The following is a 12,728-nucleotide window of genomic DNA, read 5'->3' as shown; positions in this document are numbered from 1 at the left end:
GATTGTAGGAGGGCTGTACCCTGGCCCCACTAGGAGCCTGGTACTACTACTGCTGGAAGTGGGCACTGAACATAGGCCAGGCCCCCAAAAGCTGTATGTGTTTATACATAAATTCAAAGACTCATTGAAGGCCAGAGCTAAAAGGGTCCTTAGAAATTGATTATCAAAGCTGAGGCCTTAGAGAGATGTATCCAATCTTTCACTCTACAGATATCGAAACTGAGGCTTTGGGAGAGGACAGGGCATTCTCAGTGCCCTTCACAATTATCTGCCCATAAATGATGCCTAATAACATCTGGCAAAATGAAAATAAGTTTTCCAGTCCACTTTCCGACGTCCTGGGAATGTGATTGTGTAGGGGGCCTGGCACCAGAAAAGCTGTGTTCTTATCCCAGCTCCTACAGCCCCTCTCCTTGCTGGGGGCCTGGCAGGCTCTCCATTCAGGTGAGAGTTGTGGAAGGCCCCGCAGTGGTGAGCTGGGGGGGTGGGGGGGGGGGGGAGGCGGGAGAGATGGCGCACCGAAGGAGAGGGCACTTCGGCGCCCCTTCCCAGAATAACCCTCCCAGCATCCCTCAGACTAACCCGCCCCAGAATCTAGCTCCCTAACCTCGCGAGACTCCACTCAGCTTCTTCCCCAGGTTTACCTACCCCCGCCCCCAGCCCCATCCTTTACTACCGGGGTTAGATTGGGGCGGAGAGTCTGAGTCATCAGGATTACTGGGGAATGTAGTCCAGGCCACTTAAGGTCCGTATGCCCTTCCGGAGCGAGAATGCCCGATAAGCGGCCGAGGACTACAACTCCCAGCGGCTCTTGAGATTTGTTTTTGTTCAAAAAAAACCCACCCACCCCCAGCCAGCCCCCCAATTCCTTGCAGAGACACACATATACATAACAGACACATAGACACACACGCATACATACACACACATACACACGCTCGCGCGCTCTCGCACGCACACTCACCCACCCACCAGGCCGACGGGAAAGCCGTTTTCCCATTCCTCTCTCACTTTCCCTCACTTACCCCACAACGGCTGCGGTTCCGCGAGGAGGCCCAAGGCCTTAGCTGGGGAAAGCGGTGCGCGGCGGCGGCGGCGGCGCCGGGGCGGGGCGGACGCCAAAGCCGTGACCTCTGACCCCGTTGTTATGTGGGGCCGCCGCATTCCTTAGTGATCGCGGGGCCACTGCCGCCGCTGTGGTAACGGGCGCATCCGGGGCGCGTGAAACGGCCGCCTCCTCCTCCTCTGCCGCCACTACCTCCACCCGAACTCTTCCTTCATCCTCTCACGTCCCCTGCCCTAGGCTCGGGCCTTGCGCCGCCGCCACGCGCCCCCAGCCACCGGCCTCAGCCCCGACGCCGCCCGGCCCCTCGTGCCCCGTGCCCACCCGGTCGGCGAGGAGGCCCCGCGTGCCGCCGCCCCCGCCAAGGAAGAGGAGGAGGAGGAGGAGGAGGATGAAGGACAAACAGAAGAGGAAGAAGGAGCGCACGTGGGCTGAGGCCGCCCGTTTGGTAAGGAGGGGGAAGGGAAGGGGCTCCCAACGGGTCTCGGGGTGAGGGGGTGCTGATTTTGCTTTCCTCCCTCCCCCAGACTTCTGAGGGCCGGGGTGGGGGGGGCGCTCCCATGGCGAGGAAGCGAAGGAGGAGGGGGAGGGGCGGGGCTGCCCCTCCCCCTCCATAACGGAACGCGCCCCACCCCTCCCCCTTCTGGTTTTTGCTCGGCGCGGGGGGATGGGGGGTGGCCTCTTTCGCTGACGGGAACTTCTCTCCCCTTCCCCCACCGTCGTGAGCGGACCCCTCCTCTTAGTATTAGACTAGAGTGGGGGTGAGCGGGAAGGTGGTGGGAGATTATTTAAGCGTACCCACCCTCAGTCCCCTTCCCAAAATTTCTTAGCGTGAGTGAACAAGATTTCCTTCCTCTCCCCTTTTCATCTTTGGCGGTGTTGGAATTAACAGTTAGGTTTTCAAGGTTTCCCTACCACCTCCCGTCTCTCTTTGGGGGAGGGTGGTGGTTAGGGGAGCATAGTCTCCATTCCCGGGAAAAGACCAGCTCGGTTGTGGAAAAGAGCTTAGTTCTGAGAAGGCAGATGGGACTCAGCTGGTTAAGAAGAAAGTCGTCCCCAGCTTAACCGGGTGGGTGATGGCCAAATTTTAGTTCTGAGACTCCCTCCTTGAAGCTTCCCTTGATTCCCACCCGAGCCCCTCCTGCAGCCTTCGTCCCACTGAATGTAATCTCTCCCTCCTCAATTGTCTGCACTTTGTGCCTTTTCCATGCAGTTATGTTCCATTTTGTTTTGTGGTTATTTGTGTAAATGCTTTCTTCATTGTTAGTGTAAAAGTACTGTAATTCTGCGTATTCTTCAATAGCTAGCTCAATACTCTTCAAATGATATTTAACATACATAAGTTTGTCCATTTGAATTGAAATAGTGTAGTGAAACCAAAAGATATTTGGGTAAAAAAAATGTAGAACAGAGGTAGACACTTGGGAAAGTTTGGTGGCCAGTTTTATTCCATATATATGTCCACTTGGGAATATCTTTATTCTTGAACTCAAGTGGCTTGACCAAAGAAGTATTTCCGTCAAGAAATCCTTTAAGATTTAGCAAAGTAGAAAGTTTTATTTCAGAATCCCAAGTTTTCTATTGAATGTTGTAGTTTTTTTCTTAAGTGAAATAACTGCACATTTAAGGTCTTCAGAGCAAGGCCTAATGAAATACATGGTGAAAAACTTGTAAAATTGTACTAGGTAACAGGTGGTTACTCCTAGAGAAATCTCTTTATCACAGAACTGTTTCAGAATCAAAATTCACATGTCACACTTGTCTATTTCCACACTGTAGAATGCTTTGTAAAGAGGTATAATTTACTTTTAATGATAAATGAATGAATCTCTGCCTTTTAATCTTACATTTTATTATTAAGTGAGGTTGATGCCTCAGAGGTCTTGTATTAAAAGGCAGGTAATTCATGTGGGTGGAGCTGAACTTTGTGTAGGGGTTTAGGAGACATTTTTTCCCTTAATTTCCTGGGTACTTCATTGGGTTCCTTGATTATTGATTTACAGGAAATTGAATAGTTGATCGGTAGAAATATTCTCTAGCAATTTCTGGTCAATTCACTGGGGGCACTTGCTGGCCAAGAACTGGACTGGCAATTGTTAGTAGCTTCGTATTGCTGTTAGTTTTATCTTGGTTTGGCATTGGAGTTTTGAGATTGAGTATTCCTGAATGTGAGAAGTAGAAGGACCTTAGAGATTGTCTAGTCTGCCCACCATTCATTTTATAAGCAAGAGAAATCTGAGCCTTACAGAAGTTGAGTGATTTTTCCCAAGGCCATTTAGCTAGGTTAGTGTTAGAGACAGGACTAGAACCCTGGTCTCCTGATTCCCTATTCTGTCTTCTTTTTTTTCTTGAGACCACACTTATTCTGGCATTCTGAAATTTTTCTCAGATAAAAAATTGGTGTTTGTGCCCTCCTGGATAATTCAGACTTTCTCCATGTTTTAAAATTTCTTCACTTGGGAAAAGATTGGAACTGAGAAGGGGGTGTGTATTAGAATTTTCTGTAAGCATTTCCAAAATCCCCCTCCTTGTAGTATTTCAGATAGAGTTTAGGGTTTTCAACTGAAGTACTTTTCTGAAGTTCTTGTTATGGTAATGTATTGCTACAGGTGTTTAGGACTTCAGTTACTGTAGCCACCTTAGTGTGATTGGTTTGCTTTTATATTTTACTATTAATTGAAGCTTCCCTGAAATAGTGTTGATTGTATTTTAACCAAAATTTTAAAACCTGATTGTTGATTTTCTTTGGTTCCCTTTGCTTCCCAATTGATTTTAGGAATTGAGGATTGACATTGTTAGGTTTTTTTGGGTACTTAAATTTGCTTTGATCTGATCTTTTAACATCACTGTCATTCTATTTCTGGTTTGTAATTGGCTAAACCTCATGCAGGATTATCTACTTAAAGACCATGTAGACCTTTACTGTAGTTTTTCTTGTAAAATATTCCTTTCAGTCTGATCTTAAATCCAAGAAAAATGGACTCTTTTGGAAACCTCAAGTGTACATATACAGATGTGTTGTAGGGTATAATTTAGTGGTTTTTATATGTCTTGTGTTTTTAAATTTTCCATCCCTTTTCAATTTTTTGAGGGGGAAGAAACATGGACAGAAGAATTACTTTACGTAAAAGACACAAATATTAAAGGACATTGCAGCTGCTGACCATTGAGGAAGCTTTTTTCTTTTGGTTAATGTTATATTAAATGAGCATATAGTCCTGAAGGAGGGATAAGACTAGTCTGACAAATTTGATTTGAAAGGAGATAAACTAAGAAGATACTAAGAAGAGTTCTCTTGATCAAAGTTCTAACACTCTTTCAGCCTGTCTTAAACTGAAATGTTTGTCATCAAATCAGATATTGTATCTAAGTTGTCTCACATTATCCCTAATCCTGAAGAGAAAACATTTTTTTTTTTTGGTGGTTGAAGCAATAGATGGGAACTGGGATTCATTTAGTGTTGCCCATAGGTTATTGTGTGCTTTTGGAGGAAAGACTATTCCAGCACAGGTCTTTGGGTATGTAAGCTCTAAAAGAGAGAAATGATATTCTTGATTAACTCAGTTGTTGCTAATGCTTATGTTGCTGAGAAGTAAAAGTTTTTCATTCAAATATTGTGTACCTTTTCTAATTAAAATTTGACGTGGATAGGAAGTGAGATAGGGATACATGAAGTTGTTAGCTTTGGTGCTTTCTTTTTTATTTTTATTTTGAAAGGCGAATGCTTTCCAAATTGAGTGAATTTAAATGAGTCTTTGCCAGCATTTGAGAAACTTCATTACATGTGCTATCTTTCACTTTGATTCATGATTTGTATATAGACTATACTTCTTGATGTAGAAGAGATACATTTTGAATACTTGATTACTGAAATAAAGAGCACACCATAGAAAAGCAAGGTGAAAGTAGAAATAGAAACAATACTGTAGAATTGTCTTCAGGCTAAAGCCAGCATCTTTTATATATTTTTAATAAAAGTGAATACTCTGTATCTTTTGAAATAGCTTCCTTTCCAAGTTTTCCCTTCCAGTGACTGGTTCCCAGGCTTACATTTTACATAATCAGAGGTAAAATTTTTCAGAAATCTTTCAAAAAGTCAGCTTATCAAATTTTCACTTAATTAGATGGATAGCTCTAGTTCTATATTGTGAGGGGGAAATGGGCCTGGGTTTAAGTCTGAGCTCTGTTTACAAATTGTTCAACCTAGGTCAGCTCAGTTAATATTTCTGTACCACACTTTTACCATATGTAATGGATATGACTCCTTTTTTGATTTTAATGGTTTAGGCTTTGAGAACTCAGTATCACTTCTATGCCATGATAAAGCATTGGAATAGAGATTGGAGAGGCTCATCATCGGGTTGGGTGCAGTTGGTTTTAAAGACCAACTTCTATACTGTAAGTGGATTGTGATTTGTCTTTGTCAGCAGAATCACTACCTAGACTGATGAAATCACAAACCCTTGAAATACTTCAGTAATATTTTAATGTCTAATTTAGTCAGCCTTTGATTCCTTTTCTTTATCTCTTCTTTCCCCCTCCCCTCCCAATTGTTAAAGTCTTGATCCTCTGCTAATGGCTGCTAATGGAACTGTTTTGCATGCTATTTGTGATTTTTGCCAAATGAATGAATATAGGGTGTTGTGGTTGTATCCTTGACCCTCAAAAGGTCAAAAAACTATAGGGGTTGGAACTATTTGTCTTTTTCTTTTTTCTTCCTTTAGGAGAGCAATATTGCTAGTATTACTCAACCTCTCAAAGTTAGATAGTAGCTGTAGCTCATCAAGTGACTCAGTTATAGATGATTCTGACATAAAAGGGACATTCAGTTAGTTTTATCTTTTTTTTTTTTTTTGGCACTGTTCACACTGAATTGTAGCATCATATTGCCAAATTGTAAAAAAGCACTGTGATAGCTAAAATCAGAATTTCACAACACACTGGCAAAAGGCACTATTTAAAATGTGGGTCCTAACCAAACTTCCTGGGGAAAGAAAACCCTACATTTTTCTGTCTTATAATTTAAGTAGTATAACAGAAAGTAATCTTATGGTTTAGCCACACTTAACATCTTCATTTTATACTAAATAGTAACCAGGGTTACAAAGACCTTAATGTTGCATAAAAGGCATGTTAAGAAAGAGGATTGCATTCTCACTTACGGTTGAGAGTCAGAAATTTAGCTAATTGCAGCTATTTCCAATACTAGATATACATTTTTTGCCTGTAATTTGTCTTACCTAACCTCATTTTGAATGTGGAAATATGTTGTGATTAGCAGCTCTCAGAGTTGAATCATAACTCATAATATAGGTTTGTGGATATAAGTGGAAATTGTACCCTGAAATGTGTATATTTTGTATTTCTTTAGGTATTAGAAAACTATTCTGATGCTCCAATGACCCCAAAACAGATTCTGCAGGTCATCGAAGCAGAGGGACTAAAGGAAATGAGGTTTGTATTGACTTTATGCCCTAAAACAAGGAACATGTCTCTCTCTGTGGTTTTTGAGTTTTGATTGAAATGGGAGTGTATACATACGTATGGACAGCTAAGTGGTGCAGTATATAGAGTTTGGGCCTGGAGTCGGGAAGAACTGAATTCAGATCTGGCCTCAAATACTAGCTGTGTGACCCTGTGGGAGTCATTTAGTCCTGTTTATCTCAGTTTCCTTATCTGTAAAGTGAGCTGGAGAAGGGAATGACAAACTACTCCACTATCTTTGCTAAGAAATCCCCAAAAGGGATCATGGGGTTGGACATGAACGAAAATGACTGAATAACATACATATGTGTATGTATTCATGTGTCTAGGTGGTGGAGTGTGAAAATATATTTTTTTTTAATTGGGAAAGGGAATTTAAATATCACATTTCTATTAAGAGATGGCAGTAACTTGGGTTTTTTTATTTTGGTGTTAAACCTGAATTTCAAGCAGCTGCAGTTTGGAACTTGCGTATTTATATGGAGTCAGAGTGAGTCTTCTCTTATAAATTTGTTTGCCTCAGTCATCAAAAAAAAGGTTGTATGGCTGTACTGTAGCACTCTATAATGTTTTTTTCTTTATACTTCTAAAGTTCATTAGGGTCAAAGAAGAGTTTTTTGCAGTGCATATTCCCTTTGACATTTTTTATCTACTCTAGTCATAACAGTTAACATCTAAAAACTGCTGTATAGTTCTGATAGATGTAGATAATATGTAGTATTTCATTTGATTTTCGTATTTTATCTTCACGGTTATCCTTAATGGTATAGGCAAAGCACCTGTTATTTCCATTTTATAGATGAGGAAGTTGAGACTCAAATGAAATGATGTGTCCTGGGCTAATATGTGGAAAAACGGAGACTCTAGCATAGGTCTTCTGTCTATAAATCCATTGTTCTTTTATGAGACCATTTTACCAGTAGCAGTTCATGATATGAATTCTTGATAACTATTTTGGGGTGCTTTTGATCATTTACCCTATTATCTTTTTGTATTTTCTAAAAGAGCTGAATTAGAAGCAAAAAAAGATTGCGAAGATCAAAAATCAGTGATTGTCCTTAATTCTCCTATATTTCTTCCTCATCTTTTTTTTTTAAGTGAAATATAACCTCTTCATGAGTCTTAGAACCAAAAACTTGGAACATATTTTAAAGTTGAAAAAGTTTCTAGCTACATTTCCAGCTCTCTTGATTGAAGACATTCAGACCTTCTAGAGGTGGAAACATTAAGCCAGTGTTCTGTACATTGACTGTATCTTATTTAAATGATTACCATTTACTGTTTGGTGTCATAATTATGCTTTATTTTTATTTTTATGAGATGTTTCTCATCATGCTGCTGTCTACATTCCCGTTGAACCACTGTGCCTATAGCAGGCAAATTAATACCTTTGGGAGAGATGAAATTCAGAATGTTAACTTGTTTCTGCTCCTTGTTCTTGTAGAAATTATGAAACAGTCATGATGGTTTGTGATTAGTGAGCAACTTTGTAATTTATAGACAAGAGGTATAGTGTGTAGGAGTCACATTGTTCAGAGAGGGACTTTGCCAGCATGCAATGCTCCCTTGTAGCAGAGCTGTTAGAACACCCACTCATTACTCCAGATTCTGAACAAGGTTTCTTTTAGGGATTTAACTTGGCTAGAGATTCATAGCATCCAGTATAACCAAAGCAGAATAAGTAATAGATTTAGTCATTTAGAGATTTTAAGAATCAAAGTTTATTTTAACATGCTGATTAAGTCAGGCCCTTTTGTTCTGAAGGATGCTAAGTGGTTATGTTCCAGGTTTATCCAGGGTAGGGAAGAGTTGGGAAATATTTAAAATTATAGAATGTTAAAATTATATAATTTTAGAGCTGTAAGAGACTTTAGAGATCACATAGTTCATGTGATCTCCACACATATTTTGCAAATTAAGAAACTGAGAAGTGAAATGACTTGATTTGCCAAAGATTGTATGGTAGTAGGTCCAGGACTAGAGTTTTAGTTTCTTGACTCAAAGGACTCTTTGACTTTTTCTACTATATCATATTTCAATGGGAAACTACAAGGGCAAGGGTAAGTGGCAAACGAATAGCATGCTTGGATTTATATATGCATCTGTCAGTGCTTTTGACAGTTGTCTGTTTTCAGTGAACAGAGATTTCTCCCACAGTGTTAACATTGTTGCATTGTGGCCTGCTGTGGAGACAAGAGATATTGAACTGCTGGTGGTTTAACATTTGAATATTACCAGTGTGCTAAATTTATTTGACTACTTTCATTTTGACATTCTAGCTACATTTACTTGTCCTAATTGCTTCCAGGTATATATAGATTAAAAAAAATACAAAATCAGAGAAAAAATAATTGAGAGGAATTCAGACACTTTATATGTATTAGAAAATATTTCATTATTGTCTTGAGAAAAGTAACATACTTTACTCATGGTAAATGCCCTCTTTTTTTTCCTTTGCCAAAGCACAGAGTCTTTTTTATTTTTTCTGTTCCAAATTCTTTGCCCCACTCATCCTGCCCTGCCCCCAGACAAATCCATTACAAATAAGTATAGTCATGCAAAACAAATTTCCTCTTTAGCCATGTGGGGAAAAAAAGGCTAGGAGAAAAGAAAATATGCTTTAGTTGCCCTCCTCCCCCAAATCTATAGTTTCTTTCAGTGTAGAGAATATGTTTCATCTTTAAGTCCTTTGGAATTGTGGTGATTCATTGACTGTTGATTAGAGTTACTGAGTTTCAATGCTTATCATCCGTACAGTATTGCTTATACTGTGTAGATTGTTCTGGTTCTTCACTTTGCATCAAAACATATGTCTTCCCAAATTTTTCTGAAAACATCTCCATTGTTTCTTAGAGTATAGTAGTATTCTATTCTATTCATATGCATAACTTGTTCAACCATTCCTCTATTCATAGATATCCTTCAGTTTTTAATTCTTTCCACCACAAAAAAAAGATTCTGTAAATAATTTTGTATATTTGGGCCTTCTTCTTTCTTGGATCTCTTCGAAATGTAGACCTAGTAATGGTATTGCTGCATTAAAAGGTTATGTATGGATTAAAATCTTTTTGATTATAGTTTCAAATTGCTTTCCAGAATGGTTGGACTACTTCACAGCTCCACCCACCAACAATGTATTGGAGAACCTGTGTTCTCATACCCCTACTAGCATTAGTAATTTTTATTTTCATCTTAACCATTCTGGTGGGTGTGAGGGGGTACCTCAGAGTTGTTTTAATTTGTATTTCTCTAATTAATAGTGATTTAGAACATTTTTTCATATAGTTATTGATAGCTTTGATTTCTTCCTCTGAAAACTGCATGTTTATATCCTTTAACCACTCATCATTCATGGCTCTTATTCTTGAAAATTTGACTCGGTTCTCAGTGTATTTTAGAAATGAGACTTTTATCACAGAAACTTGTTTTGAAGATTCTGCCCCTTTCCCCACTTCTTTTCTAATTTTAGTTGCATTGCTTTTGTTTGTGTAAAAACTTGTTTTATGTAATCAAAATTACCTATTTTCCCTCTTGTAAACTTCTCTAGTTTGGTCATTTGGTCATGAACATTTTCCCTTTCTATACTAGATCTGACTGATAATTTGTTTCCAATTCCACTAATTTACTTAAGACATCATCTTTTATGTCTCAGTTGTGTGTCCATTTTGAACTTATTTTGGTATATGGGGTAAGATTTTGGTTTGTGTCAGCTTACTTTACAGTTTTTACAATTTTTGCCAAATAATGAGTTCTTCCTTTAGTAGTTGGGCTCTTTGGGTTTATCACATACTAAATTACTGTGCTCATTTGCTTCTGTGTTGTGTACCTAATTGATCCACTAATCATCTTCTCTATTCTTTACCCACTACCAAATTTTTGACATTTACAGCTTTGTAGTGTAGTTTGAGATCTGGTACTGCTAAGCCCTTCCTTCTTGGTTTTTTTTTCTCTTGATATTCTTGACCTTCTGTTTTTCCAGATGAATTTTGTTAGGATTTTTCTAGCTCTGTAAAGTAATTCTTTGGTAGTTTGATTGGTATGGTACTGAATAAATAAATTAATTTAGGTAGTATTACCATTTTTATTACATTGGCTTTGCCTGTGAGCAGTTAATATTTCTCCAGTTATTTAGATCTGTTTTTATTTGCATGATAAGCGTTTTGTAATTGTGTTCACATATTTTCTGTGTGTATCTTGGCAGGTAAACTGCCAGGTATTTTATACTGTCTGGTTATTTTAAATGGATTTTCTCTTACTGTCTTTTCCTGCTAGATTTTATTGGTAATTCAGAATGTTGATGGTATACAGAAATGCTGAAGATTTGTGGGTTTTATTTTATATTCTGCAACTTTGCTGAAGTTATTTGTTTCTGTTAGTTTTTTATTTGACTCTAGGAGTCTCTGAATTTGTAGTTGTTATCTGCAAAGAGTGATAGTTTTGTTTCCTCGTTGCCTATGCTTATTCTGTCCAGTGCCTTTTAAATTTTTTTTGGTCTTATTGCAATAGAGAAGATTTATAGTACAATATTGAATAGTGATGGTGATAATGGACATCCTTGCTTCACCCCTGTTTTATTGGAAAAGCTTCTAGCTTATCCCTTGATTTTTGGTAGATACTGCTTACCATTTTAAGGAAAGCTCCATTTATTCCTGTGCTTCTGTTTTAAACAGAAGTGGGTGTTGTATTTTGTCAAAAACTTTTTCTGTATTTATTGAAATAATCATTATTTTTGTTGCTTATAAATTTCCTAATATTAGACCAATCTTGCATTCCTTTTATAAATTCATCCTGGTCATAGTGTACAATTTTGTGATATATTGGTGTAGTATCCTTGCTAGTATTTTATTTAAATATTTTGCATTAGTACTGATTAGGGAAATTGGTCTGTAGTTTTCTTTCTCTGTTTTCACTCTCCCTGGTTTAGTTATCAAGACTGTATTTGTGTCAGAGAAGAAATTTGAGAGGACTTCTTTACCAATTTTTTCAATTTAATTAATATTGGAGCTAATTGTTTAAATATTTGGTAGAACTTGTAAATATATCTGGTTTTGGAGTTTTTTTCTTAGGAGCTCATTTATGGCTTGCTTAATTTCTTTTCTAAGATAAGATTATTGAAGTATTCTGTTTCCTATTCTGTTACTCTGAAAAATTCATATTTTCCTTAATAACCATTTCATTTTGATTGTCAGTTTATTGGCATATAGTTGGATGAAATAGCTCCTAATAATTGCTTTTATTTCCTCTTTGTTGGTTGTGAATTCATTTTTTTCATTTTTGATACTGGTAATTTGGTTTTCTTCTTTTTCTTGATCAGTTTAGCTAGTGGTTTATTCATTTTATTGGGATTTTTTGCTTTATTTTTTTCTTCTTCAAAAAAACCAGCTTTTAGTTCAGTGGGTTTTTTTTTACTTTCAATTTTGTTCATCTCCTTTGATTTTCAGGATTTCTATTTTGTTGTTTAATTGAAAGTTTTAATTTGTTTTTCTAGTTCATTTCTAATTTCTTGATCTGCTCTTTCTCTTTTATTCACGTGAACATTTAGAGTTAAATTTTCTGCTAATTATTTCATTGGCTACATCTCACAAATTTTGGCATGTTGTCTCATTGCTGTCATTGTCTTTAATGAAATTATTGATTATTCCTATGATCTGTTCTTTGACCCATTCATTCTTTAGGATTAAATTATTTAGTTTTCCAATTAATTTTTTTCTATCCCTCAAAGTCCCTTTATTGAATGTAATTTTTATTTCATTATTGTCAGAAAAAGATGAGTTTCACTTTTTTTTGCATTTGTTTGTGAGGTTTTTATGCCCCAATAATTGGTCACTTTTTTATGAAGATACCATGCATAACTGAGTAGGTATATTCCTTTCTGTTCTTACTTATTATTCTCCAGAGGTCTGTCATATCGAACTCTTCTAAAATTCTATTTCTCACCTTAATTTCTTTCTTGGTTTGATTTATTTAGATCTGAGAGGGGTAAATCAAAGTCCCCCACTAATATTGCATCTCCAGTCTTGTATTTCCAGTTGTCTTTAAAGTATCTCAAACAGTGTGTCCAGTAGACATCTTAAACTCAGTATGTCTACACACAACTCATTTTTTCTCCATAAAACTTCTTTCCCTCCCTCTTTGAGATTAGGGACTGTTTTTTCCTTTCTTTTTTTTTAATCCTTAGCAT

General features: G+C 37.8%; 1 protein-coding gene and 1 long non-coding RNA gene across 7 annotated transcripts in view; one reads left to right on the top strand and one right to left on the bottom strand.

The window, feature by feature from the left end:
* Positions 1 to 1,163, bottom strand: part of LOC140518982 (uncharacterized) — a 32,020-nt gene extending 30,857 nt beyond the window's left edge. Inside the window, exon 1 of the long non-coding RNA XR_011972064.1 lies at positions 1,026 to 1,163. This is a non-coding gene — a long non-coding RNA (uncharacterized lncRNA). The remainder of the gene's footprint in view (positions 1 to 1,025) is intronic.
* The window catches only part of ASXL1 (ASXL transcriptional regulator 1), a 71,517-nt gene continuing 59,648 nt past the window's right edge, over positions 860 to 12,728 (top strand). The window contains exons 1-2 of one of the 6 annotated variants that reach the window (XM_072631597.1): positions 860 to 1,511; positions 6,435 to 6,517. In XM_072631597.1, the coding sequence (XP_072487698.1) occupies positions 1,455 to 1,511; positions 6,435 to 6,517 (140 nt within the window). In that variant the 5' untranslated portion in view covers positions 860 to 1,454. Of the gene's footprint in view, positions 1,512 to 1,703; positions 2,133 to 5,329; positions 5,462 to 6,434; positions 6,518 to 12,728 lie in introns of those variants that run through there. The other 5 variants (XM_072631599.1, XM_072631600.1, XM_072631598.1 and 2 more) reach the window with 5 other exon arrangements.

The sequence above is a fragment of the Notamacropus eugenii genome, chromosome 1, assembly GCF_028372415.1.
Source record: "Notamacropus eugenii isolate mMacEug1 chromosome 1, mMacEug1.pri_v2, whole genome shotgun sequence".
In the NCBI taxonomy this organism is placed as follows: Eukaryota; Metazoa; Chordata; class Mammalia; order Diprotodontia; family Macropodidae; genus Notamacropus; species Notamacropus eugenii.
The sequence above is the reverse complement of the archived record's forward strand: the minus strand, read 5'-3'. Positions and strand labels throughout refer to the sequence as shown.